We start from the raw sequence: 27,463 nt of genomic DNA, 5'->3' as shown, positions 1-27,463 counted from the left end.
GAAATTGATGTGAATTCAAGCCCAATTCAACGAAGTGGTGGTACCGAGGCTAAGAGCATCCTGGTGAATTGAGCTAGTAGATTGAGACCAAGTCGCTTGCCACCCGTCTGGTGCCTGCGTCGAGGTGCGTTTGTGTCCGCTGTGAAATTGAAGGCAGGCGCGCGTTCACACGTGCTGGGCAAGTGTGGTCTGTGCGCCGCAGTGTTGCTACTATTTTGTGGCCGTCGCTGTCCGCCCTGACAACAACTCACCTTTTCCGCCTACCGCGATCTCGATGTCATGGCGCTCTTTTCCAAACGACTGGCTTGCTTTTGCTGCGGGTATCGCTCTAACAAGCCGATCCAGGCAGTTCCTGGCGGCATTCGAAAATTCCACTGCGATCATTGCGAGGCGGATAATTACATCGACCAGGTACGCGCCTCGACTCGAGGGCACCCTGAACAATGACAACAATGAGCTAACGACATGCTGTGCTTTAGAACGGAGAGATTACAGACCCCCCCACTGCTGAGACCAACCCACACCCTTACGGAAGCGATGCGCAGAGCCCCCGCTTTGAGTCGATTGGCTTCGAACAATCGGACCTGTTTTGCTCTCGATGTGTTCGCAACCAACACCTTCTTACCCACGCCCTTGCCGCCTACCAACCTCCTTCAGACGACCCTTCCTTGGATCACGAAAGCCACTATGTTCAGTATCAGAAAAGCCAGGAATCCCTGTACCCCCAAGTTTGCGACAAGTGCGAGCCTCGAGTGAGACAGCGCATCAAGCAGGCTGGGTACGAAGCAAAGGCAGATCACCTTCGTCGCATGATGGACCAAACGCGCGCTGGAAAGACCGCGCGCCAGGCACGCAACCGTAGCTGGCAGAGTCTCCTGGTCTATATCGGTGCTCTGTTTTTCTGGGCAAGTATTGCTGGACAACTTGCTTGGTCTACGATTGGTGGTCTCACGGCCCCGTCAACCTCGTTCGAAGATAGCGACATTCCCCTGGATTCACCCCTCCACTTCGCTTCTTGTGTACACCGAGTCTTTGTGTCTGGCAAATTCCCAACCGATTGCGCCTTCGATCTGTCGCCCGCTGCAGGCCATGCGCTTGTCGCAGGATTTCTTTCTCTCTGGTGGAACCCCAAGTTGCGCATGAAGATTGAAGGTCGGTCTGGCCGCTTCAAGGGCCTGACCGAGTACTATGAAGTTCAATTTATTGCTTTGGTGGTACGATGCGTGTTCTGGTCCCTGCTCAAGGATCCCTCTGCAAGTGGCATTGAGGCAACCTTGCCTGCGGCTTTGCACATGTTTATGATTATCTTCACCATCTTGGTAAGCCCCCCTTAATCTGTTTAGTTCGATCAGAATGCTAACGTTCAATAGTCTGTCTGCATCTCCCGGCGTGCTGTCAAATTCGATATTCGTCCTTTGGTGAACTGGTCGGACAACTCGTGGGAGAAAAAACCGCTACGAAGCACCGAAACTTCCCCTGTGTCCACTGCTCGTGCCAGTCCAGTCCAGTTCACGCCGACTGCGAACAACAATCAGATTCGTCAGCGGTTCCCCTTCGACAAACTCGCTGGTCCTCGACCAGCCGTGGAGAGCTCCCCAGCGATTCCTCCTACACCTCCTCCCGAATCCGACGATATGGACTGGACACCAACCAAAGCCCCCCAGGAGATTCAACCGAGAGTCAGCGTCTACCAACGCAACCGTCCATCGTCGTTCGAGGGACCATCTCCATTCCACGGCAGTCTCCCGGCCGCTCCTCAGCCACCCGCATGGAAACTTCGCCAAACCCCCGTCCGGCATACTGAGCAAATTGTTGATCCCAATCCTTTCCACCGGAGCCCACCGCAACAGACCCCATGGCAGCACCATTCCGCCAGTCCCGAACCCGTTTTCCGACCTCCTCGATTCTTCCCTTCAAGTGACCACGATACTGCGACGGGCCTGGAAACTCTTTTCGACAATGCCTTTGACCTTGGCTCCGACAAAGCCCCTCGAGATGATTGGAATCAGCCAACCCAGGAACGAAAATCCTACAAGCCCAACACCCCGCGCCAAATCATCTTCCTGTACCTTCGGTTGATTCTCTTGCTGGCCTCCATCGTCGTGTGGGTCTTCTCCCAAAACCACCAGCTGGGGATCCCCGGAAACTACATCGAGACATGCGCACTCGGAAGTGCCAGCTTGATCTCCGGATTTGCTCTCTTGGAAGTCGTCAAGCGGCCGCTGGTTCATTGGAATGGCATGGAAATCCTGGTTTTGATCACCGAGCTTGGTGCAGCTGTCCACCTGGGTGCACATCTTCCGCAGGAGTCTTTCGAGCGAGAGTATTTCGATCGATATGGCAAGCTGCTACTGGCATTCATGGCCATTCAAGAGGCGCTGAACTTGTTCTCCTTCTATCGCGATGAGTGGGTCGCTCACCAAAATCCGGAGAACAAGCATCGAGCACGCTCTCCTTCTCCCAAGTATGGACAGGCGTCGCAACATGCGATTGCCTGGTCCCCTACTGGGTCGTCGGCCAGTAGCCCGACGATCCCCCAGTCCTTCTCTCCAGAGCAGACGGCCACCCCCTGTCCTCTTTCCCGTCCTTCCAGCCTGGCGCAGCCAGTATCTCCTCCGCTCTGCCTTCCGTGCCAAAGCACGGAATGGCTTCGTCGACCTTCGGATCTTTCCCGGCGAGCGTGGCCTCGACGGGCCACGCTCGCCACAGCTTCACGATGGACTCGCTTCGGGCCCGCGAGCAATTGTCTGACTACGAACAAGAGTCAGACAGCGAGACCATCTCCACCGAAGCTGATACCCTGCCGGATACCACCAACTTCAATATCCGGTATGGGCACAGCGTCGGTGGAGATGGTCCTCCTTCTGCCCGCCGCGGCCCTTACTCGCCCCGACGCAACGATCTTGGCCCTGGATTGGGCGGTCTCAGCCTCGAAGATCGCCCAACTCCTCGACGGATGACGCGCAGCCAGACGCAACAGTCTGCGCTGACGCCCGGCCGTCGTTTCCCTAGCCGGGTGGTGTTTTGAGTTGTTTTTTTGATTTTTATTTTATTTTTTGTTTATTTTCACTTTTATTTCTATTTTTACTACTATTTCTCTTCTTTCGGCCTGCCTTCGTTTTGTTTTGCCTTCGTTTTTTGTTCAATTCTTGTTCATTTCCAGCGTTGAGCAACCTGGGCCGCTGGCCACATTCTGGCCCGGCCATACTGTTATTTGAGCGGGCATCATATGCATAGCGACAGCGACTTGTTAGTTTTCTTTTGTGTTTTCCCTGGGCGGTTGGGGCATCTTGTATATAGCCCCCTTACGATTCATACGACGCCATGACCCTGATGTGCATCATTTTTTCTCCTGCAGGCATAGCTGATCTCACGCGTAGTGACGTACTGACTCTCTTCGTCCCTCCCAGTTGTCATTCCGAATTCATACTAGTAGTAATTGACGGCGCGGACTGTTGGCAGCGGGCGCGCCTTCTGACTCGGGGACACGGGGGATGAAGTATAATGACCCTCAAACCACGACCGAGCGATGACAACAATTTATATTCAAGAGAGTCTTCAAGACAAAACCAGTAGAGCGGGTACTCGCGCCGGTGTGGTGAGCTGGTTCCCACTGTGCTGGTCGCAGTATGAGCACGCAGATGTGCGAATATATCGAGTAACGTAGCCAAGTGTATACTACAAAACCCTGGACCAAAGCGAGTGTGGATTCTTCAGAAACAGTGAACGAGCCAATACGCTGGCTGCTGGACACCAAGATCGAAACTAGTAGATTGGGCTAGTATATTGGGTTTGGCCGCTGCGTCGTTGCTTTCTTGGACCGCGATATTAGTGAATGGGTGCCTTCCCGAACAGGGCAAGTACGCGCTCCCATCCCAGAACTCAGTGAATGACTCCCCACCCAGGCGGCGCCATCTACAAATACCCCTTCCGCTGTCTCGTCTTTTTGAATTTTCTTTCTTTCTTTCTTTCTTTCTTCTTCAACTCCTTCGTCCCGCTCTGATGTCGCTTCCCACTCCGTCTCTTCTGCAACCCCCAACCCACCTCGTCTCAGGTCACATGTGTCGCCTACCCTCCTACTTGCCTTTTCTGCTTCCATATTTCCCGACACGAACCCTCTTCTCCTCCGCAAAGTAACCATGCCTTCGACAGCTTTTGTGTTCGCGTTCCTTATGACATGTCATGACACAACCCGACCTTCATGATGACCTGCCTCATCCACGTCCGTCATGCTTTGTGACTTCGACATGCTCCGACATGCATCGTACATGTCCACCGTACAAGACAGTTTCAACTTGCCTCCTACTCGTCTCCACGACGATCCTCCTTCAAGGTAAGGGTGTCCCTTCGGGATTGTTGCACATCTCCAGCTTTGCTAGCTCTGATCTACCGACGTGTCCAAGTGATCATTGCTATTCTCTCGCTCCATCTGTTGGTCTTCGAACTTACTGCAGCCTGGAGAAGTTCCTGACCCTAGTCCAGGAAGCTCCAGAGACGTCGTTGGATTCCAGCAAACTCCCCTCCCTGCCCAATTCTTCCCCTCAAGCAAGTTGCGAGCGTCACGTTCACCCTTACTCAGTCAATCTCTTTGACTGATAGAGGATGTATTGTTTTCCAGGTTCCGATCCGGCTCACCACCATCGTTCGGCGACATTGCCCAAAGCGAGACCATGCGACTATACATCTTCAAGGTAAGGGTCAATGAGTGATAACCCTCATGTCCTCATGACGAGGGGGGGCAACCCCCCCCCCCCCCCAAAGACTCGTGTTGACTGGTCATACCCAGCTTTGCTTCCCTTTCCCTCCACACCACTGCCCACTGGCTCGTTCCATGTTGATGGTGCTGTCCTTGCCCGGGTTGGGTGGGCGGAATTGGCAGGTAGCCCGCTTCGGGGTTCGATGTCATTGCACCTTAACCCCCAATTCGCCTCACAGCCCGTAACAGCCCATAACTTGACTTTCCATCGCCTCGCTACCCATTCTATGCCCTTCCTCCTGGCTCCGCTGCCCACTTTCTTCCCTTCAAAGCATGCTGCGAGTCTTGAACTCGAGGGTGCATACGGTGATTTTACTCTTACTCAGTTTCGGCTGACCCCCTTTCTTGTCTTTTCCCCAGGTGTTGATCTACTTCGGCAACATCATCCAGCGATATCGATCAGCAACATTGACCGGCAGCATCGACCGGCAACATCGGCCCGCAATAATTGACGATACATCTTCAAGGTAAGGGTCAAAGAGTTATAACCCTCACTCATATCTTCATGACGAGGGGGAACCCCCCGGTAGACTTATGTTGGTCGGTCATACCCAGCATTACTCGGGGAGTCCCTTCCCCCTCCCCTCCCCTCCACACCACTGCCCACTGGTTCGTTCCCTGTTCATGGCGCTGCTCTGCCCAGGGTGGATGGGCGGGAGTGGCAGGCAGTCTGCCTCTTCAGTGTTACGATGCCAATTACACCTTAGCCCCAATTCGCCTCACAGGCCGTTAACAGCCCACTACTTCCCATTCCATCGCCTCACAGCCCATCCCATGCCCTCTCTCCTGGCTCCATTACCCACTGGCTCATTCCCTGTTGATGGTGCTGTCCTGCCGGGGGTGGTTGGGTGGGAGTGGCGGGCAGCCTGCCTCTTCAGGATTTGATACCAATTACACCTTAACCCCAATTCGCCTCACAGCCCGCCTCATGCTTCGCCCTGACTCCACTACCCATCTTCTGCTCTCTATCCATCACAGCATGTTGCGAGTCTTGACCCGAGGGTGCCTACAGTGATTTTACTCTTACTCAGTTTCGGCTGACCCCTTGTCTTTTCTCCAGGCTCCAAACGGTCTCCATTCGCTCGTCGAAGCCGACGCCCGTAAACGTCACACGCGCCAGACCTCGCCCGCGCCTTCGCATGAGCTACGAACAAAGCGATCTCGGAGAGATACAGTAATGCGCATGGTAATGTGTACTACAACATGAAAGTGCTTGTTGGGAGCGAGACAAGATGGTTGATGGATGGATGGGGTGAAGTTCCAATTACCTGTAAGTTAGGGTTTCTATACTGTCACGTGAATAGTACCTGAGAAACGAGTCATCAACATCAAATGAATAGATTCGTGAAAGTCCTTGTTAACTATTCAAAAATTCTCCCATAAACTTCAACTCAATAGCCCGCCTATTCCCTGTTTTCCAAGTGCTGTTGAGTCTTGCCTAATTTGTCCTGTTCTTCAAGTGCCTGTGACCGGGCCTCCGGAATCTTGTTCGCATCCCCGGCAGAAGAAGCCAACTCGGGATCAGCATTCTTCTGCTGAATGAGCTCAGCGACTCCGAAAAGCTCATCCATCTTTTCGAGCGAAAGTCCTGTCCCAGCAATTAATAAAAAATCTTCCTCACAGACAAGACCAGCCAACTTACCCTTCGTCTCGGGGATAAAGAACCAAACAAAGACACACATCGAGAAGCAAAAGCACGCAAAGATAATATAAGTCCTGTAATAGTCAGCAAAAACCTTCTAGGCAATCCAAAAAACCGAACTCACCCATATCCATTAGCCCCAACAGTAGCAAGCATATTCGGCACAGCCCTCGCAACAACAAAATTAAAAAGCCACTGTGTCGCCGCCCCAAACGCAACATTTAATGACCGCAGTCTTGCCGTCGGTATCTCAGAAACATAAATCCAGCAGACAGGCCCCCAGCCGAACTGGAAAAATGCCGCGAAAAGGAAGATGCAGACGAGAGCGACGTAGCCTGCGGGAATCACGGGGGCTCCCTCGACGGGCGGTGCGATCCGCACGTATAGTCCGATGTAGAGCATTGCCAGACCTTGCGCGATGGATGTCCAGAGTAAGGACCGGCGGCGGCCTAGTGAGTCGGCGACGAAGACCAGGAAGACACCGCAGCTGACCATTTTTACGATGCCGTAGACGCCTGTTGCGAAGAGATTTGTTGCGTTGCCGTTTACGCCAAGCTGGTCATTCAAATTGTTAGTACGTTTTCGAGGTATCGGGGTGGATAGTTCGAGAGTGAAGCTCACGTTTTTAACTGTGATATGTTAGTATCAACTTCTTTGCGACAAACCCAGCCCAGCCCAGGGAGGAACTCACAAATCTGTGGACTATAATAATTAATCGCATTCGTCCCAGTCATCTGTTGGCAAATCATAAGAAAGACGGAGATCATAGCCCTCTTCCGATTCCCCGGAATAAGCCACATCTCCTTCATAAGATCCCAGAAGCTCGAGCCCCCAATAAGGGCACGCTCCTGCTCAAGCTGCAGCGCAATAGCCGCAAACTCCTCTTCAACATACGGGTGGTCCGACGGCAGCGCACGAACCTTGCACAGCGTCGCCCGCGCCTCTTCCCAGCGATCCTGCTTCGCGAGCCAGCGGGGCGACTCGTTGCAGAGTAGCATGCCGACGAAGAGCATGACGGCGGGTAAGGCTTGCATTGCCAACGGCACGAGGTACATTGCGCTTCCGTCGAGGTGCAAAAGGCAGCCGTAATTTATCCAGAAAGCGAGCATGATGCCCATTGTTATAAAAAGTTGGTAGAGGCCTGTCAATCCACCGCGGATTGCGCGGGGCGCATTTTCGGAGACGTAGAGGGGGTTTATCATGCTTGCGGCACCGACGCCGAACCCGGTTATTAGGCTGTATAGAGAGTTAGAGTTGACGAATATGCAGATGCTATGGTGAGGGGAGGGAGTGTTACCGGCCGATGTACATCGCTTCGAGATGTCCGTTTGCTGCGGTTTGCATGATCACTCCGATGATACCGACGACGGCGGCGCCGATGAGAGAGATCTTTCGGCCCCATTTGTCTGCGGCTGGGGAGGCGAGTAGGGCGCCGAAGAAGCAGCCCGCTTGCAGTGTGGAGACGATGTTTGCGGAGAGGTTTGCTTGGGCGACTTTGTCGAGGCCTTCGAGGCCGTATTTGCTGGGTGGCTTGTTAGGATTTTCTTTGTTGATTCGTGCTGCTTCACGTACGCTTCAAAGGGGTCCATTGTGAGGACGCCACCGATAATGCCCGAGTCCATGCCGAAAAGCATTCCTCCGCAGCAGGCCTGTAAACGTGTTAGATGGTATCAAGGAAGTTGGGGATAGGAAGACTGACCGAGCATGCCAACGCGTAGACCCTCCATCCGTAGATCTCCTTCGGGTCCGTTCTCATTGCCTCATTGTGAACGATCTTCTGAAGTAGCCACGACATTGCGACGGCAACCAGAAGATCTGCGTGAAGATGCTAGTGAGGTGAGAGAGAATGTGTCGCAATCCGTTCAATGCAGGGGTGATATCCCAGTTCAGCAGCTATTTAAGCTCAACAGCGGCAATCGAGAAAGACCGCGAGCACAGCAGATTGCCGTCGGGTATTGAGCATGTAGACACTGACAGCAAAAGGAGGAGGAAGACAGGCAAGTGCACGATATAAGAAGGTGTCGCCCGAGCAGAGCAAGCTAAGCATGGCTGGCCGCGCGCCTCCAACAGACGGAAAGAAGGACGGAGCAAGGCAAGCAGACCCGGATGGAAATTCTCCACGAATCCGGGGACTCGGGCGGACGGGGGATCATGCAGTGGGAAATACCACATGCCCAGAGCGCGGGGAGGCGATACAACCATGCACTTGGCTGGTGCTAGTCGACCTGACAGGCGTGGAGCTCTGGGTCGGGAATGTGGGGGTGACAAGCGGTTAAGGTTGAAATACGGGGTGGTCTTATCCCCACGAGGTTGCGACGGATAGAGACTAGTCCAGACCTACTACTTGTAACAGTAGTAGTGGTAGTATACTCAGTAGACTATGTACTTGATGCACTGCTAATTAGCCGAGCGATCTTTCCTTTGTCTGGTGTTGCGGGGAAGTGGACTCGTGCTTGGCGGGTGAGATGGACATTATATCCAGAAAGTGGGATGATAGGCATTCGACGAGACAGTAAGACCGTGAGACGGACTACAGGAGGCGAGCTTGCTGGGCTCATATATTCAGCTGGATATGATTGGTAGCTCCTCATAAATAGATTTGTGGTGGTTCGGTTGGTCAGACTGGGCGGCTGCAGGTATACTTGGCGCACCATAACTCTGCAATTGCGGAGAAAGTGTGGGGGTAAAAGCCGATTGGCAATGGAAAGGAGAGACGGGTTGGCAGTATGCATTGACGGGCTCTAAATTTAGGCCTACGCCTACTGCATAAGCGAGTCAAAGCTGAGAGGGCAAAATGCTTTCAAATCAGCCGGAATATGGCTTAGATCGCTGTGAAGAGAGCTATCTCCTCAAACAGCAGTTCACAATAAGTTATGGTGAAGTATGGTACAGTGTAGAAAATTTATACAAAAGGGTCGCTAGCAAATATAGTACATGCAAGACGGCCACTACTTCGTATCAAGGGAGATGGGTGATTAGATGGGAGTGGTAATTAATGGCCGCCGAGAAGACCCCCTAGGTACAGGGCTAGATCTTGCACGCCAGTCTCATTCACCCCATCTGTCCCAGCAAGACCTTCTTGCAACATCTCGGCCCAACGCTCGACGGTGATTTCATGCAGCTTCTGTCCGTTGATGACTTCGTGTACGCGAGTGGCCTGCTCCGAAGCAGCCGCCTCATCCGCAGAGACGGATATGTTACTCTCGATGATAGCGCCGTGCTTGAAACGCAAGAATGCGCGGGTCTGGCATACGTCAGAATTGATACTATCTTATTGCTGGCTCGGGGTTTGAACTTACCGAAGCAGGAAGCGAGGACGGCAAAGGTGGCCGCTCGCGAGGATCTCCCTCAATGGGATAGGTTGAAAAAGTGAATTGCGGAGTCTGGGTGTACTTCCACTCCAGCGACTATTACAGATGTTAGATGCGATCGGTGTTGAGTGTATGTTTCGTTTTCAACTTACCCGCAGTTCAGCGATACCCTTCCCGATATCTGCTTCCTGCTCTCCCTGGAGCTCGCCCACAGTACCCGAGACCCAGGTATCACCAGCAAAGATTCCTGGCTCCAGCGCATGGGCTCGACGGGCCCGCAGAAGAGCATCCGAGTGGACCCCGTATAGACATACAAACTGCTCGATCACGTTTTCCACCACGCCCTGCATGGAGAAAAATGAGTCGGCCATTGCACGCGAGACATTTCCAACAGGCGACCGCACGCTTTCAACACCCTTTGCCTGAATATAACCACGCGCCGGGGAGCGCAGGAAGCGGCCCAGATCGTGAATGTTCGGCGAGTCTAGCAAGCAAGTACCGTGATGCAGAGCTCGATGCCGGGTGAGCTTGAATGCTGAGCCAGATATTTTCCGAGTCGGAGGCTCATTTGGATCATTGCGCAGTTCCTCTCCGGGCGTTATCACAATATCGTGTCGTTCATTGACACTGGTGTTGACCGCACCAGCGCGATGCAGTGCGCGAACCAGCATCTCTGCATGCTTATCACGGGTGAACGAGGTCCGCGGCGAGATCACACTGTAATTGAGGTTTCCCTCGTCGTGAAAGACCGCTCCGCCGCCAGACCGTCGTCGAACGAAGACCGCCGCATCGTCCCGACCAGCGCCCGGCCGGCGATCATTGTCCAACGCGCGGAGATCGGTCTCCAGCCAGGGGTTCTGGTTGCGACCGATTACGACGCATGGTCGGTTAATGTATAGAAATAGCACGCTTGAATCGGCCGGGGCATTCTCGAGGAGGAAGTGCTCGATCGATAGATTGACGTAAGGGTCCGTCGATAGCGACTGGTAGATCTGATGGCGCGACGACGGGCGGCTGGCGAGTTCCGCGAAGCGATGGACTGGGTAGGAGGAATTGAAACGTCTCCATTGCGCACTACTGCCGCGGAGCGCAAGGCGCAAGCGGCATGTTGCGAGCATTGGGCATGGAGGAGCTTGCGCGAGAAATGTCGAGGAGGGTCAAACAATCGCAGCTGGCGGAGCCGATAGTCGGGGGCGCTAGTCCCAGATAGGCAGGCATGAGTCGATTTCGAATTTCGGCTTTTTTGGATCGCGGCATTTCGTCCTGGGTTTCTCCCTGCAGCTGCACCTCTGAGTCAATTGTCCGTCAATTGTCACCTGTCAGACTGAGGGGATTGTTTCTTTCCCTCTTCACACTTCGCTCCCCATTGCCTCCGACCACCCAAGCCATCCGCCATCATGTCGACGTGGGGTGAACACTTCCGAGTCACCACGTATGATGCCCCTCCACCACTTTTGCAGGTGTTCTGCCACTGACCTTCTCTCAGCTATGGTGAATCGCACTGCCGCTCGGTCGGCTGCATTGTCGACGGAGTCCCTCCTGGCATGCAACTCACCGAAGACGACATCCAGCCTCAGATGACCCGTCGCCGTCCCGGCCAGAGTGCCCTGACTACCCCGCGGAACGAGAAGGACCGAGTCGAGATTCAATCAGGCACAGAGTTTGGCATTACACTGGGTACGCCCATTGGCATGCTGGTCCGCAATGAGGACCAGCGCCCCAAGGATTACGGCGGTAGCACAATGGACCTGTACCCTCGTCCCAGCCATGCCGACTTCACCTACCTCGAGAAGTACGGCGTCAAGGCCAGCAGCGGTGGTGGCCGCAGCAGTGCCCGTGAGACCATTGGTGAGTCCTGCTCTGCCATAAACAACACAATCGCGACCAATCTAACATCCCCTAGGTCGTGTCGCCGCCGGTGCCATCGCTGAGAAATACCTGAAACTCTCCCACGGCGTCGAGATCGTCTGTTTCGTCTCCTCCGTCGGCAACGAGCACCTCTACCCCCCAACCCCCGAACACCCCACCGCCTCCACAAACCCTGAATACCTGAAGCTCCTCGAGACCATCACCCGCGAAACTGTTGACCAGTATGCCCCCGTCCGCTGCCCCGACACCGCCGCCTCGGAGCGCATGACCAAGGTCATCGAGAAGTTCCGCGACAACGCCGACAGCATTGGCGGAACCGTCACCTGCGTCATCCGCAATGTCCCCGTCGGCCTTGGCGAGCCCTGCTTTGACAAACTGGAAGCTAAGCTCGGCCACGCCATGCTCAGCATCCCCGCCACCAAGGGCTTCGAAATCGGCTCTGGTTTCGGCGGCTGCGAGGTCCCAGGCTCCATCCACAACGACCCCTTCACTAGCGTCTCTTCTTCCGACGGCACCCAGCGCCTGGCCACCAAGACCAACAACTCCGGCGGCATCCAGGGTGGTATCTCGAACGGTGCCTCGATCTACTTCCGCGTCGCCTTCAAGCCTCCGGCGACTATCGGCCAGGCCCAGTCGACCGCCACCTACGGTTTCGAAGAGGGTGTTCTGGAAGCGAAGGGCCGTCACGACCCCTGCGTCGTGCCCCGTGCCGTCCCCATCGTCGAGGCCATGTCCTCTCTCGTCATCATGGATGCCCTCATGGCTCAGTATGCGCGTGAGAGCGCGAAGAACCTCCTCCCGCCGCTGCCTTCGACCCTGCCTACCAAGCCGGCGACTGCTCCCAAAGGTGCTCCCGCCTCGTAGACGCGGCTTGGGACGCAGAATTATATAAAAGCGGTATTTCACGGGCCATGAGAATATATAGATATCATTTCGTTTTTTGTTGAGAAGTTGTCATTTCGGAGTTTATACCTGTCTGGTCAGTTGGGCCATATACAAAATTGCTAAACGAGCATGAGCAATGAATACATGAAAACATACTATGTAACCTGGGCCTCTACAGAAGCATTGATTAATGCATTGGGGAGATTGAAATCAGACGTCAATTTTGTGCGATTCGTATCTACGCCATCATCCGTGCACTCCATCAGGCCTAAACAGGCTACAAACACCATGGATCTATCAACTTTCCATCCATCAATCGGTTTTCAAACTCGTGAAAGCTCTCGTAGTATCAAACACACGGAAGAAGTAAAGCAACAAAAACAACTCAATACGCCACGCCTAACGATCGTCCATGACCATAAACATCATCTTGTACAATCATTCCACGAAGGAAAAGTCATCTGGGAATCATAGCACGCTGAAAAGAACACATCAAGAACTCTGCCCTACCGACAGTCTACCGACTCACAATCCTCGTGCCGGCACTCACACTCCGTCCCTGACTAACCGACCGCTCCGAGACATTATCCCCAGCATTCGCATTGACGACACGCAACTTCTCGCGGGGAACAGTATACGTCATCTGCACATTGCGATTCTCCGCCGCGCCTTCGACGTCCCAGTCCTCGTCGTCGCAGGTATCATCATCGCCCAGATACCCCGGAGCACCGAGGAAGAGATCATCGCGCGTCGAGCGTGGCCCCCAAACGCACTATCCGACATTCTCTTCTTCGCATTCCAGTCTCTCGCGCCCTGTTTGCGGCGGAAGAGTTCGGCCGACGCACTCACGGCTCGGCGCGGCGTGCTGGCGCCGCTGGCGTTGGTTTGCTGCTTGGGGATCATGACGGTGCTTCGACGGTCAACGCCTGAGGCAAGTGGTGCGGACTCATCTTCTTCGTGGCTATTCATACCGCGGCGGGTGAGCGTCAGGGCTCGACGGACGGTTTGCAGCATCCAGTCTGAAGTTCTGGGCTTCGTAGAAGGCGGGAGTTTGGAAGGGGAGGACTCGACGGGTGTGATGGGGGTAATGGCGTCGGTGTTGTCGAAGAGGAGGGATTCGTTCTCAGCCTGGCGTTGCGAGAATGTAGACTGGGCTGTTGAGTAGGAGTCCGTCGAGAAGGACTTGACGGAGTGAGCGGCCGCGCCGTCCTCGTGGGTCTCTCTGCTGTGAGTCGAGATGGCAGCCACCGAGTGTCCGCCACTGCTTGCCCAGCTTAGGGGACGATCGACGACGACACCGCGGGCCTGTTGCACCTGACCGGTTGGCGTCGCCCTTGCAGATGAGAACGAGAAGTTCGAGGCATCGGAGAGGCTAGTGGACGTCCGGTCACTTTTCGACGTATCGCCATCGGCTTCGACGGAGCCACCGTCCTTTCGTCGAGTGTAGAATGGACCCAGGCCAACACCAAAGATGGTACTTCGTGGAGTCGAGAACGGCGTATCGGAGAATGGATCGTCAGGGTCGTGAATCATGGGCTTCTTGTCCGTGGGAATCGTCGCCATCACTCGTTCGCGGAAAATAGCCTCGTCCTCTTCGCGCTCATCGATGGGGTGGATGTCGCTCGTTGTGTCGCTGCGCCGGTACTCCCATCCAGACATTCTGTACGGTCGTTGCTGGCCGACAGGACGATTCTGTTTAGTTGGGCTGGTATCTGCCAGAAGACCCGTCCGCTCAGCTGGGCTATCATTCTGGTCTCGGTCTTTCCAGGATGGCTTCGTATTGAGGCTGCGGGCTCCGGTCCAGCCAGCTGCACCAGGAATATCTTGCTTCTCGCTCATCTGGGAGCTGCGAATACTGCTCGCTTGTTGCGGGTCACTTCGGCCCCAGAAATGAGCTCGTTCTGCTCCCAATGCCAGTTCGCGAAGTTGCGAGTCTCGCTTGCCTCGGACTCTTCGTTTGCGGTCGTATTTCCATGCGCAGAATGCTATTAGCAATGCGATTGGAAGTCCCAGTCCAAGTCCAACGCCCAGCCCGGCCTTCTGTCCAGAGGAAAGGCCGCCGCTGTGTGCCTTTGACGTCGTGGCGGAATGAGATGCGGAGGGGTTCTTGTACAACTTCATCCAGCTACTTGAGGTGACGTTGTAGAGATAGACTTGGGAATTGCGTTCGTTGGAAGAGATAGCGCGCTTGGAGGATTTCTTTGGGATGTTATATCCTCCCGCAATCATCAGAACGCCTCCTGGGAGCAGGGCCGCAGAGTGTCCAAAAAGACCAGTTCCATCGGCGATGCCAACTTCCGAGGTAGACGTCGACGAGGTCTTCCAGGTCCACTCGCTCTTGTCCCCATAGCCTTCACCAAGCTCGAGAACTGCGAACTGAGGGTCTGCGGGCGTAGATGTATTTCCCACCCAGCCGCCGATCACGTAGACCTTCGTACCATCCTGAGAAAGAACAGCAGCATGGCCTGATCGTGGCTCGACCGTGGCGGAATCCCGAATAGCAAGATCCGTCCGTAATCTGGTCTCAGATTCGACGTTGACGAAGCTCCAGCTTTCCTGTGGCAGCGAAAAGATAGCCAGCTGGGACATGTTGAGGAATGCCCTGCGTGTATGTCCGCCGATAAACAGAAAATCTCGCTGCGTTCCTGTCGGCGAGTATGAAGGCATCAAAGGAACCACTGCCATTCCCGCCTCCGGAACAGGAGGGGCACGATCACCAACAAATGCCGAATCGAATTCGGCGCTTTGCTTTGACTTGTGCGTGAGGGCGATCATCGATTGGGAATAGTTTGCTGCCGAGACCCATGTATCGTCGGTACTGTTTGCGAATGGGCACATTCCACCAAATGTGTACATCGAGCTAGCGCTGGTGTTACTTGAAGCAAAGGTGAATCCAGCAGCCAGATAGTTTGGCTGGGTCTGCTTGTCACCCAGCTTCATTGGTATCTGCTCCCAGGTCCCATTTCCAATCGCACTGCTGTTGTCGGGCGTGAACTGCCATAATGAGCTATCCTGATTGCTGTGGCAGTCGCCAGTGTAAACCGTAATAATCCCCCGGTCGTCGATGGCGGGGACGAAAGCGGATGTCTGATCGGAGCTGTGGAATGGCGTCTCATCGAGCAAGGTATTGAAAGACGTATTGGAGGTATCGATGTCGCCGGAGATATTCAATGAGAGAAACTGTGTCCTGCCCGCATCGGACTGGAGCAGGTAGGCAAGCGAGTCATTGTATCGCGGGGAGAGGAAGATCGAGGAAGGGGTGTAAGGAATAGCAGCGGAGATATCGGCCAGAGCTAGGAGGAGCACGGAGGGTAGTGAGCCTTGGGCAGCTAGGCGACGCTTGACACGTCGAAGGAGGCCCATATCTGCGATCGCAATCTGAGACAAAATGATCAATTCAAGGGATGCATTCCAGGATCGGCTCGCATGGCGCCACGCGACAGATAAAGCGAGTCTCGGTCAAAACCCAGCTTGAATCACCATCTCCGAGCTTGACAGAGCTGTATTGTGCAGAGAAAGCGAGCAGAGCAGGTTTATCGGAGCTCGGGAAAGGATGAAAGGCGGTGTTTACATCCCTACTTGCGTCCCCGTCCCAAGGTTTGGCCTCGGCGGGAACTCGCACATGGTGTAAACACGGCCGGGAAGCGCCCAGCGAGCCTCGACCGTGGATGGCGGTGGAGACACCAATCAAGCGCGGTCGCTGCTCTTTCCCGACTGCCTAAATACTACATTCAGTTTATTACTGGCTCTTTGACGCAAAAAGTGGGAGGCGAATAGATTGCCGAGAGCCTGATCTGCGCACGATCAACGCCGTTGCCCGGACAACCGTCGTGCTGTGGCGCTGGGGCCGGCACGATTGCGTGTCGAGAGCTGCCCAGCCTGTAAATGTCGATATATGGGCTGATGTAGCTACGGTTATGATGAAATGGCACGGACGATGCCCTGTCGTACTAATCAGAGGTTAATATGGATGTTTAACCCGAGTGGGTCCAGGCACCAGATCTGTACTCTGAGGATGTATTTATCTTCCATATCCTAAAACTGCGCTAGAGTCGGTTGTTGGGATTTGGTGGGGCGATAGATTGGATATGGTGGGGGAATACACGGAGTAGGAGCGGGCATGGCTATACAGTGTAGACACTTATGTAGGTGAAAGGAGGGCCTCGGTAAAAATATTTACTTCTGTTGTGCATGAAGCTTTAGTTGAGTGGATGTGTGATAAAACTGCCACCACACTGGTTCAGTGGTAATTATGATCAAGTACGAATTATTACTATAAAGGTGCAAATAGCAACAAGTGATAGGACGAAATATTTTCATTTAGTCATCTCCGACTACATAAGCCACATCGACCGAGAACAGGATTACATGGACAGGTAAAAGAGTGTGGTCACAATTTAGACGCCGTCAACATCTACTATCTCTACAGGTCATGCAAAGGCCGCATCGTCTCCGCCTCATCCATCTCCGACTCTGCAATAATCAAGTCATCCTCGTGCTCTCCATTATCCGGTTCATCCTCGTCAGGCTCACGCCCATCTGGCTCACCCTCGTCAGGTTCACCTTCATCCGGCTCGCCCTCATCAGGTTCACCCTCGTCAGGCTTTCCATCATCGGGGTTTCCATCCTTGGGAGGACGAGGCCAGCCGTCATCGGGATCAGCGCCGATGAACTTGCAAAGATTCACCAACCCCAAACCGTGCTCAACTGCGAGAAATCTTTTGTTGATCCAGGACCAAGCGTAAGGGAGCCCCCTCAATGCAGTGGTATGGTCAAGGCCCTCAAGTGTCAGGTGGCACACTCTGGTGAAGGCTTTCTTTCTCCAGTCCTTGACCAGTTGAATCGTATCATCGATAGGATAGGTCAGCTCGTCTTTATCACCGTTGAAGATGAAAAGCGGATAGCCCGGGTAGCTCTTGGGCGTGAGGTTCTGCCCCATTACTCCGATCTCTTTCAGGGTCTCGCTGTACTTCTCCAAGAAGAAGGAGCCATTCTTGAAGAAATCGCCGACGTTGGAGCCAGCGAGCGGAGTGCCCAGCTGACTGCATTCGCCACCACCGCACTTGTGCAAAGGGAAGAAGAAACGTCGTTGCTGTTCCGCGTCGTCGGTAAGATTCGCACGAAGCGTGGCGTTGATCTCGGGATAAGCGTTCATAACGCCCAGCAAGGCAGCAACGTTCAGCTCGGCCATATCACTACCATCAGCATTCAGGTACGTGCTGGTGACATTGGGAGGTGGCGCGCCCATAACAGCACCAATGATGGGAAGGTCCTTCGCATACTCTGCCTTCTTCTCGGTGGCCCACTCGGTAGCAAAAGCACCACCGGAGTATCCGAACATAATGACCTTGGCATCGGGATTGACGTTGGTGAATTTGGCCGAGTTGAACACGGCACGGATTGAGTCCAGAGTCTGATAGCCACTCTGCGGACCGACGGTGAACGCGGCATTGGAGCCCTCGTAGTCGGGGATGTTCATGATCGGACCGGCTTGGAGGAAGTTCATCAGGAAGGCCAAGTTGAGCTTGTTCCAGGACGCACCGAAGCCCGAAGCCAGCCACTGGAGGCCGTAGGAGGGACCGCAGTTGACATCGGCGGAGTCGTATGCATTTTGGACGGAGAGAACCCGGTTATAGTTTGCGAACTTGGGGACGATGATGGTAGTCACCGTCGCGTCGGGATTGCCGTGGACATCGCGGGTGCGGTAGAGCAGTTGAAATCCTTTGGCCTTGCTCCGGGCATACGGGAGCAGAGAGCTGATGTTGACTTCTCGGGAGTCCAAAATGTCTCCGGGTTTGCTCTTTTGCCAGTCGCCCTTGGGCTTGTAGAAGGAGTCATTGCTTGGCAGTTGCGGAGGAACAACCTTGGGTAGTTTAGCCCCTGCAAGGACGGTCTGGACCCCAAAGACCAGGAGTGGGAGGAAGGTCGACAAGAACCGCATCTTGTCTGTTCAGTCGACAATGTGGAAGACTCCCTATTGTCGAGTTGATGGGACCCGAAGAGTACAGGTGTATAACTCATATTTATAGCAGAGAAGCTCGATTTGCTTTTCTGAAATTGACTCCATAGTTCGTCACCACACTTGCCGAAGCTGAAAGATGCTGGGGATGGATATCTCATATGCACGCATTGCAGCTTTTGGAATGCGAGCTGAACAGAACTGTCGTCGATCTTCAGGTAAAAGCAGTGGTAGGCTGCCTTGGTATTTGAGACTTCAATTGTGTAACAACTTGGCAAAAATACTGTAGTCGATCGGCTTTTCTGACGTGGAATGATATCCCCTTATCGTGGCGATCTGCTCGACGAGGTGCATCATGTTTGTCGATGTTACACAAGCTGCGTGTCGCGTAAATCTGTCTCAATGTGGCATGGGACTAGCGCTTTGTTCCTTTTTTTTAGGGTAACAAGCTCCGTATTCAGATCTATTTAGTAACTGGAAGGTCGATTGGATCAGAAAAAATATGGGAATTGAAGCGAATTCAGGGGATAGTCTCGAGCCAGTATTCAAGGTTCGGACCGAGCTGATCATTTGGAAATCCCTGCCGACCCTGATTGCTGAAATGCGCGCTGCGAGGGATGGATGAGTGGCTAGCTGGAGCTCTCGAAAAAGGGCTGCCTGTTTTCAGCTTGTGCATGTTTATTGCAGGTCCAATGCATAATTATGCTTACTTTTTGCGGTGTGTCACCCTCTCGCGCCAATGGGAACACTTGGTCCGTGTACGTAATTGAAGGCTGGAACCCCAGTCGTTCTAGCCCGTGCCTTCTTTGCAGGCATGCAGACACGGGGGATCTTGGCGTGGGCATTTTGGCTGACCAAATCGTTCCCAGTGGTGATGTCCACTAGCAGTGCTTTCGGATTCGCTTCTGATGACAGATGAGATATGATTCGTAAAAAAGGTCGACAATGGTTTCTGATCCATTTCACTGTGTCTTGCGGATATGTGACGTTTGTTTCACTGACTGACAAAGTTGTATGGCTATGAGATTCAAGTTTTCACGAAGCTGTTGCAGATACACCCCAGTTTCTGGCTGGGGCATCCACATCCACGACCTTTTGCTGTCTACCATAGTTTTCGAGACCTTAACCTCTCCCTCTCCGCATGCATTCACCATCACCGGCCGCGTTGTCCGTCGTGAGTCCACGGGAATCTTTGAAACATACTGTTCGAAGACCAGTTGAAGAACCTCCTATTAACCCCCGAGGATCTCAACGTCGCACATTGCATCAGACATGACCCCCCATTATCAAACCAAAGCAACCAAGGCAATTCTCGCAAGCCAATCTTTGGCACTACATGAATTTGCGACACAATCAGCCACCAACAAGATATCTAGCCATCGAAATCAGGCACCACTAGGCAACCACCCCGAAAGACAAGCCTTATTCAACTGCCCCAAGCCATGCCCTACAACGCTTAGTATAGCCCGGCCCCCATCTATAGTGGTTATTGAAAAAGTCAAACCTCTATAAGAAGAGCGCGAAAGATATCAAGATCCAAGGGCAATTCAAGATGCCCCCAATTCCATACTGGCAGCTCCCACGCATGTGGTATGGTAGTGATTTCCGCTCCGGCCCACCAACATGGAGAGTTGTGTTCGTTGTTCCGTGCGAGGACGCAGAGATAGAGCGCGTTATGAAAAGCCTTGCGAGCACCGATGAAGACTGGCCTGATCGGCCTGATGCGGAGCCCCAGCGTTTGGTGGATATTTCCCTGGCCGATGGATTTTGTTCCGGATGATTCGATCGTTTCGCCTATGTTTGAGCGGGTGGGGAGGGAGGAGTCGTTGATTTTTGTGGATGAGCGGTCTGTTGAGGGATGGGACTGCGTTTATTCTGTTCCGAAATGAGGATTGTTCGGAGCATATTACTCTGCGTGCGCCGTTTGGAAGGGCGAATGTTCTGCTTAGCGCGGCGGTTGAGGGGAAGGTTGTTCTCAGGGGAAGAGGTTCCTGCCGAGGGGTTTGATGTGCCCTCTATCAAGGTGAGATTATTAGATATACAGAGTGTGAGTTAAGCTAATCCGTGATATAGAAACAAGGATCTCACCATTTCGAAAACAATTGGAAGATTTTCATCATCGTACCCATGAGCACAGGGGAACTCGAAAGGTGAAAGCATACATGATTGAACGAAACTTCGACGAAGCAGAATACATGGAATGGATCTACTTCGCCGACAGACTCGAAACACACGACATGAAAGGCCTAATCGCCTGGTTCGAGTCGGAAAACTGCGACTACAGAAGCCCACCCAGCTTCTTCATGGCCATGGATCGGTGGACGCTTGACATCGTGAACGATACCGCAGAAGCCAACGATACCTGGGCCGAGTGCATTTTTGCCTCGAAAGAGGGCGGGGAATACGTCCTATCGGACAATCGCAATATTTCGTACGCGGAATATGAGTGCGGGTATGGGTATTGGCGGGACAGCTTCGAAGAAAGTATTGTGCACTGCATGCAGTTGGAACACCGCAATCAGCATTTTACGGAACTGGGCTTTGGCGAGGAGCATTGGTATTGGAAAGTGTATCGGAAATTTGCGGCGGAGTTCCCTATGAGCCGGGATGGTGGGCTTGAGGATCCTAGGGTGCCGAATGCTTACTTTCCTGGGCAGGGGAGGGTGGAATTGAAGTATAAAGTGAAGGAGCTTCTACCTGAGATGCCTAATGGGCCTACAATGATGGTGCCTAATCTTGACTGGCGGGATGAGGCGCGAATTCATGCTTACTCGGGTATTGAATGCATCGGTATAAGTTGTTAGAACTACAAAGCAAGTGCCTGCCAAATACAAACTACACAAGAATACATCATAGATGCACAATATCAAATGCGAATGGTTCCATTCAAAGCAACTGGTCTGATCGTTGCATGGTAAAGTACTCCATAGAGGTGTATCCAAAATCCAGTAACCAAAGAAAAAAAAGGTAAAATGGGTATGGGAGAGAAGAACCATCAAAAAATCACTCTTCATGGTGAGATAATCATCATCAAATCAAAGACGGACATCGATTCGCTGAGGCGCGAACTCGACGCCGGGGAAAGAAAGAATGTTAATGGGAAAAGAAATGGCAAGACGCGAATGCCGGTATCTGAAACGCAAATAGAAATAGTAAAAAACACCCCATTGCCAACCATGGCAAACGAAATAAACAAAACTGTGAAAAATCAACCACCAAACCATGTATCTGAACGCCAAAAGCTTCTATAAGGCACTCGGGCCGCAAGTAACGAAAGTTGAAAGAAAAAAAGGTTGAAGCTTTTTCTTTCCGAGATCCAAAATCTCCAAAATTTTCCCAAACGGGAGGGGAAGGGGGTATAAACGAAAGCATCAAACGCATCATCCACTCCACTTTTGATCCTGGTACCCCGGATCACCAGGATTAACACCCAACATCTGACCACCGTACATCCCACCCTGATTATTTGCATACCCACCACTCACACCCGAGACACTACTGATCCCCGACTCATCTTCATCAAAGCCGAATTCACCACCCGAGCTTGCGTCGAAGCTACTGCGACCGCCGATGTCGCTCGGGTCATCGCCTGCGGCGGGGATTTGATCCCACTGCAAGGTCTGGAGGGCGGGGTACTGTGCCAGAAGCGCTGCGGGGAGAATGAAATTGCTACCGGACTGGCCGTCCATGCCAGGGGCCCCGGGCATAACAAGAGGCTGTGGCACGGGTTGGAGATGCCCGGATGACTGTTGGGGTTGTTGCTGTTGGTCAATAAGGACTCTTTCGCGCTCTTGAGATTCTTCGTCGAGGAGGGGCTTGATGCAGACGCGGCCTGCTTCAGATCTGAAGTGGCGGCCTAGGGCATCGGCGCGCGCGAACCGACGGCCACAGCCCCAGTTTCCGCCTCTTGAGAGGTCGCCGCGGCAGACGAATTTCTTCTCGCCGGAGTGGAGGCCTTCGTGGCGCTTTCGGTCGTGTTGGCGGGCGAATGCTTTGCCGCAGACTGTGCACACGAATGGTCGTTCGTCGGTGTGGGTTCGTAGATGGGAGCGCAGGTTGTAGGCACGGGTGAACCTCTTTGGACAGAGATTACACTGAAATGTTGCTGGGTGTTTCTGGACCCGCTTGGAATCTCCGGGTGCTGCACCGGGACGCAGGGGGTCGGCCAAATCCAAAATATAATTTCGGCTTTCGATGGACGAAGTGGAAAGGCGTCGGTTTGAGCGAGATGGCGATGCATCGCGTGAGCCGGGGCTGCTGCGCGAATGAGGAGATAGCGAGCGTGGGGTACTTGGGGCCACGGGCTCCAGACTGGTGGCCGAATTGGCGGGGGATCTTGACCGAGATGCGGTCTGGGTGTAAGGATCGGATTTGCTGCGCACGCGGGAACCTGTCACGATATTAGTGTCTCGTGATTCGAAATTGAAACGCCATGACTGTAACTCACGCATTGCTGGGGGACTCAATGAGTCCAGGTCAGTCGCCGGTTTAGAGGGACCGAAACTCGGATTTCTTGATGGAGGAGCAAACTCCACGTTGATAGAAGGAGGAGCCATTGAAGACGCCTGACCAATATCGGCACCAGCATTGTCGAGACCCTGGTTCAGCATGGCATCTCCCGGCATCCCGTACATGTCGGTCGGCGCGGGCGGGAATTGGGAAGTATTGTTGGCATTGAGATAGGCCCCATTAGTCGGCACCATTTCGCCCCCCTGCTGTGGCATCAAACGAGGCGATATGTACGGGCTGTGAAGAGGGCTGAAGGCCTGCTGTTGGTGCTGCTCCGACAGGGTGAACTGTTCGATACCAAATGCATTATCGTATAGCGCGGGGTCGCTTTGCGGGGCCAAGGAAGGTGAGCGATTGTTCTCGATACCATCATACTCGTGCTGCGACAAGTACGGGGAATGGTTGGCCGAAGACACTTCCGACACCTCAGACGGTGCTCTCCGGTGGCCCTGGAATGCGGTATTGTTCATGACCGACCCCCAATCCGCGTTTGACTGCGCACTCAGATACGCCGCCGTGGACGGGTCCAAGGAGGTGTGTCGCGAGTGTTGGGGTGTGTAGTACGTGCCCGGGGTCGAGCCAGGAGGGGAGATGGGGCCCGGCGACGATTGTTGTTGATCTTGCGAGGAAGGGTGCGAGGAGGCGGAGGGATTGGAGATCGGGCTGACGAGATCGGCCGGGTTGATTGCCTGGTGCATTGGGGAAGGACGCTGATGCATTTGGGGGTCAAGGAGGAGTGATGAATCGTATTCCGATGCGTTGGTACTATGGGGGCTATGGTTCTGGTACGCGGAGTAGTCCAAGTCGGCGGGGTTCGTGTTCAGCAGGTTGGAGAAGTTCTCATCCGGCTGCGGGAGTCGCAGCCCGGCCTGTCCCTGATCCATTTGATTGACCAGGTTTGGATCAAAGGATTGCGAGATAGGGATGTTTCCGGTGTTGATCGCTGGAGGGAACTGCTGGTCGGAGGGTGGAACGAGGCTCTGCGCTGGCGGGGCAGCGGACAGGTAGCCACCCGAATAGCCGTATGAGTCTGCGCCTGCCATGGCCGGGTCGGCATTATTGAAGGGCTGGTTTGTCGCGAAGGCCGCGGACATGGAGGGATCCAGGCCCAAGCCGGAGGTTGGGTCGTGATACTGCTGATTGTGGGGTGACGGGCTCACGCTGCGATGGTGGCTGTCCATATTTCCGGGAGAGGCGGCCGAACCCTGGGATTGGTCGTGGGACGCCATGATGGAGGAACACAAAACACAAGCCGGCGAGGGATGTCGCAGCGGCTTTTGAGTGAGTTGGGGCGATTGCAGGCGGATTTAATGGCCAAGGGAGTCGCACGACGCGCGCGGGATCGGGGAGAGGGGGGTTTATCTCAGGGAGCGGGATGACGTCCAGCGTAGAACGCAGGGAGGATAGACCAGTGAGGACGGGGTGTCATTCGCACAGGAGGACGCAATGGAGGCGGATGTCAGCTTGCAAGCATGCTGGTTCTGGCGAACGGTGGGATGTACCCGATTAAAGGCGGCTTCACGTGCGCAAGGCGGTCTGCGCGAGAGTTGGGCCCTAAGCCTTAGTAACCTCCTCTTACTAGTACACGAGTGTACCCTCAGTGAGCAAGAGGTGAAATGTAAAGGCAGGATGTGGAGGCCCACTCGTTCGAACTGGCCCCTGGTGATCGTGTCTCACCGTACTACGACGACTTGGTGCAGAAGAACTGGCGATGGGTCTCCCCACATTGTCCCACTGTCGATAACAGATAGGCAGCACGACTATTTTTATCCCCAGCCACGAACACAATGCGATTGAGGCGATGAAAGAGGTAGTCATCATTCTACGAGTTCGTGCCTCTGCCCACGAGTACTGCCAGTGTGTATCTTGATCTTGCAACAAGCATCGGTGGAGCGCGCAGAACACTACAGCCTTAGCTCTCTTGCACAGCCACGCAGCTGAGTTTCACCCACGGTCTCCAGTCGGATCTATACCTGTTGCGGCATAAGCGCCTTGGGCTCGGGCCATGAAGGGTCCGATCCGTTAGGGCAAGGCAGACTGCAGTGCGCCTTGAGACCGTTGGATCTTCATGGCTCTTCATGGCTGCCTTGAAGAAGCTAAAAATATGAGTTGACCTTCTCGAGTCGGTATGTGATGGACTTATTTCAGACTGTAAGAATTCGTCTGCCTCTGCAAACTTTAAATGGAGCGGACTTGAGCAAAAAAACAAAACACGGCAACAATCTGCATTCATCTGCATTCAATGTATTCGATAAGACCCATTGCTGGTAGTGACATTGATACTTATCGCAATAGTCTAGCAGCCTACCCTAAGGTAGTGCAAATAATTTAGAGTGTACCTAAACTGACTCGTCAAACAAGAGCCCGACCATTCCGCCCCCACTTCATGTATAGTAGTATACAATGCCCAAACTCGGAAACCCAATGCATTGCAGAAACCTTAAACCACCGAGGCAGACACTACTAAACAAAAGAACGTAATCACAACCCACCCAGCGTACTCAAACTAGCCCTCGACTCATCATTCTGCCAACTAACCAACAAATTATCATCACAACTACTCCCCAAACCCGCATTATCAACCCAAGCCGGCTCCCAATAATAAATGCCCAGTCCCCCGCTAACACCCTCAACAACAGCAGCCAACTTCTGCAAAAAGCTCTGCTGACCCGCAACAGAGAAAGGGATACTGGTCAAATCCGACGGAAACGAATACGCCGGGTTCGGGCACGAATACGGCCAGTTCGTCTCGACGACGAGCACGTCCTTGCCGTACGTCGAGTACAGGTTCGTCAGCGAGGTCTTTAGCGACGCGAGGGTCGCGGCGGAGTTGTAGAAGGGGTAGTATGATACCCCGATGTAGTCGAAATCAGAGGATTCGAGCGCGGTGCTGGAGGCCAGAACTTGGTCGTAGAAGTAGGATTGCTGGTCCCAGGACCAGCCGTTGTCGAGGTGAATCATTATCTTGGGCGTTGTAGAGAGTGAAGAGTCCTTAACGCCCCAGGCGGCGGAGTGCAGGAGGCGCGCGATGTTGCTGTAGCTGGATGTTTTGCCTAGCGGCCAGAGGAGGCCGTTGCGGATTTCGTTGCCGATGGAGATTATGTCGACCGTCAAGCCGTTTTCGGAGAAGGTGTCGCAGACTTCGAGAGTGTAGTTGTATACTTGCCAGGCGAGGGTGTCGATGTTTGTTGTGGACCATCCGGAGGGGTTGTCTGTGAGCATTAGTTGATATCCCCCAAAGCCTTAAAGGTTAAGATGGTATGTAAAAAAGTTAGGAGTGGCGACATACCTGAGAACTCGGATCAGCCCAAGTATCACTAAAGTGCAAATCCAAATAAGTCGACATTCCCTGCGCCTGCACGCGCTTCGCCAGCTCGACATTATAGTCCAGATCGTAGTTCCCATCGCTGGGGTTCACCCACAGCCGCTGGCGCACAGAATTGATCCCCGCATCCGCGAAGATCGATTCCAGAACCTGCGTTTTGCCATTCACATTCTTGTACGAAATACCCTTGTTTTCTTCCACGATGAGCGAGGAGATGTCCGCGCCGCGGATGGATAGGGCTGCGGAGGCGATGTGCGCGGTCGCGAGGAAGAGGGTTGGGAGCTTCATTGTGACTCTTCTCGGAGAGGTGGTGGATGGACCTGATGAGTTGAAGAGGGAATGAAAGGAGGAGGACGTCGATATATCCCCCCACCTCCTCTACACTAACTCCTACTGCAGCAAGCACTTGTTTACATGGAACACCAGTTCCATCCGGAACGGACACCTTCCCCCTCAGACATCCGGTTTACCTGCTGTAGGCACATAATTATTCCGGAGATGTCCCGCTTGGGACTAGTCGCGGCCATGAAACGCCGGTGTGACGATGGCAGCTCCGATGGAGAAATGTCTGAAGATTCCCGTGTTGGTTGGGGCGTCGGCATTACTACACTAGTGTAGAATGTACCTAGCATCTGGTAGTAGAAAGGGGTATTGCTCTCTCCAGATTGCGTGATGCAGAATATTTTAGCGACGATTAGGTTGATCGGATTAGATTGTTGAAGTACAATTGTACGTATGGAGCATTTCATTGGTGGAATTGAATCCTTTGCGTGGATCTGAAGATCGGATGGTGCAAGCGAGATGCTCCGCCAGAGGGTATAACCACTCTAAATATCGAATTATGGTGGTCTTCATACGAATACGAGTATATACCGTCCTAGTATTAGAAGTCAGGGTGTCATGAAAAAAGAATATACCAATAAAAGTTCAAGTTAAAGTAACAATACTCGGGAATACCCCATTATTCAATTCGTGACTTATCATAGCAGCTTGAGAACCCCATTTTCAGACAGACCTCACACAGGCATCCAATTGCTTGAATCCAAACATTGCCCCCAAGATTACATTTCGTATTCGAGCCTCAAAGAGGAAAATCGGGGCCAGATCAGTGTTGCGGAACAGCAAAGATCGAAGAATCGAAGAGAAAGGGGGTGGGGGCGGAAGAATTTGACGCGAATTTCTCGCTGGTGTGGATAGATGGAAAGCT

At 53.5% G+C, this 27,463-nt stretch overlaps 10 protein-coding genes across 10 annotated transcripts; 4 read left to right on the top strand and 6 right to left on the bottom strand.

Annotated features, from left to right (window-relative positions):
• Positions 1-279: 279 nt before the first annotated feature.
• N7532_010313 (uncharacterized protein) lies at positions 280-3,028 on the top strand (the record flags this gene model as incomplete). Its single annotated transcript, XM_056622804.1, is given in 4 exon segments — positions 280-411; positions 480-1,319; positions 1,371-2,539; positions 2,554-3,028. 4 exon segments carry the CDS (start codon positions 280-282, stop codon positions 3,026-3,028), a joined length of 2,616 nt encoding a protein of 871 aa, XP_056470220.1.
• A 1,201-nt stretch (positions 3,029-4,229) lies between these two features.
• N7532_010312 (uncharacterized protein) lies at positions 4,230-4,709 on the top strand (the record flags this gene model as incomplete). Its single annotated transcript, XM_056622803.1, has 2 exons — positions 4,230-4,333; positions 4,619-4,709. 2 exons carry the CDS (start codon positions 4,230-4,232, stop codon positions 4,707-4,709), a joined length of 195 nt encoding a protein of 64 aa, XP_056470219.1.
• Positions 4,710-6,159: 1,450 nt separating this feature from the next.
• N7532_010311 (sugar porter family MFS transporter) lies at positions 6,160-8,193 on the bottom strand (the record flags this gene model as incomplete). The annotated part of the gene is made up of 7 exons (XM_056622802.1): positions 6,160-6,344; positions 6,399-6,472; positions 6,523-7,027; positions 7,090-7,634; positions 7,696-7,920; positions 7,971-8,047; positions 8,098-8,193. The coding sequence occupies 7 exons, from the start codon at positions 8,191-8,193 to the stop codon at positions 6,160-6,162; spliced, it is 1,707 nt and encodes a 568-aa protein (XP_056470218.1).
• A 1,197-nt stretch (positions 8,194-9,390) lies between these two features.
• N7532_010310 (putative lipoate--protein ligase) lies at positions 9,391-10,827 on the bottom strand (the record flags this gene model as incomplete). The annotated part of the gene is made up of 3 exons (XM_056622801.1): positions 9,391-9,642; positions 9,698-9,805; positions 9,862-10,827. 3 exons carry the CDS (start codon positions 10,825-10,827, stop codon positions 9,391-9,393), a joined length of 1,326 nt encoding a protein of 441 aa, XP_056470217.1.
• A 279-nt stretch (positions 10,828-11,106) lies between these two features.
• N7532_010309 (bifunctional chorismate synthase/riboflavin reductase [NAD(P)H] ARO2) lies at positions 11,107-12,442 on the top strand (the record flags this gene model as incomplete). Its single annotated transcript, XM_056622800.1, has 3 exons — positions 11,107-11,141; positions 11,196-11,557; positions 11,613-12,442. The coding sequence occupies 3 exons, from the start codon at positions 11,107-11,109 to the stop codon at positions 12,440-12,442; spliced, it is 1,227 nt and encodes a 408-aa protein (XP_056470216.1).
• A 538-nt stretch (positions 12,443-12,980) lies between these two features.
• On the bottom strand, positions 12,981-15,826 carry N7532_010308 (uncharacterized protein; the record flags this gene model as incomplete). The annotated part of the gene is made up of 2 exons (XM_056622799.1): positions 12,981-13,235; positions 13,313-15,826. 2 exons carry the CDS (start codon positions 15,824-15,826, stop codon positions 12,981-12,983), a joined length of 2,769 nt encoding a protein of 922 aa, XP_056470215.1.
• Positions 15,827-16,886: 1,060 nt separating this feature from the next.
• N7532_010307 (putative lipase) lies at positions 16,887-18,404 on the bottom strand (the record flags this gene model as incomplete). The annotated part of the gene is made up of 1 exon (XM_056622798.1): positions 16,887-18,404. The coding sequence occupies one exon, from the start codon at positions 18,402-18,404 to the stop codon at positions 16,887-16,889; it is 1,518 nt and encodes a 505-aa protein (XP_056470214.1).
• Positions 18,405-20,584: 2,180 nt separating this feature from the next.
• Positions 20,585-21,226, top strand: N7532_010306 (uncharacterized protein; the record flags this gene model as incomplete). The annotated part of the gene is made up of 1 exon (XM_056622797.1): positions 20,585-21,226. The coding sequence occupies one exon, from the start codon at positions 20,585-20,587 to the stop codon at positions 21,224-21,226; it is 642 nt and encodes a 213-aa protein (XP_056470213.1).
• A 576-nt stretch (positions 21,227-21,802) lies between these two features.
• On the bottom strand, positions 21,803-24,160 carry crzA (putative C2H2 transcription factor Crz1; the record flags this gene model as incomplete). Its single annotated transcript, XM_056622796.1, has 1 exon — positions 21,803-24,160. One exon carries the CDS (start codon positions 24,158-24,160, stop codon positions 21,803-21,805), a length of 2,358 nt encoding a protein of 785 aa, XP_056470212.1.
• Positions 24,161-25,412: 1,252 nt separating this feature from the next.
• On the bottom strand, positions 25,413-26,544 carry N7532_010304 (arabinogalactan endo-1,4-beta-galactosidase; the record flags this gene model as incomplete). Its single annotated transcript, XM_056622795.1, has 2 exons — positions 25,413-26,143; positions 26,229-26,544. The coding sequence occupies 2 exons, from the start codon at positions 26,542-26,544 to the stop codon at positions 25,413-25,415; spliced, it is 1,047 nt and encodes a 348-aa protein (XP_056470211.1).
• Between the last annotated feature and the right edge of the window lie 919 nt (positions 26,545-27,463).

This window comes from Penicillium argentinense (assembly GCF_028826775.1).
Source record: "Penicillium argentinense strain IBT 30761 chromosome Unknown utg000010l_segment0_segment0, whole genome shotgun sequence".
NCBI lineage: Eukaryota > Fungi > Ascomycota > Eurotiomycetes > Eurotiales > Aspergillaceae > Penicillium > Penicillium argentinense.
The sequence above is the reverse complement of the archived record's forward strand: the minus strand, read 5'-3'. Positions and strand labels throughout refer to the sequence as shown.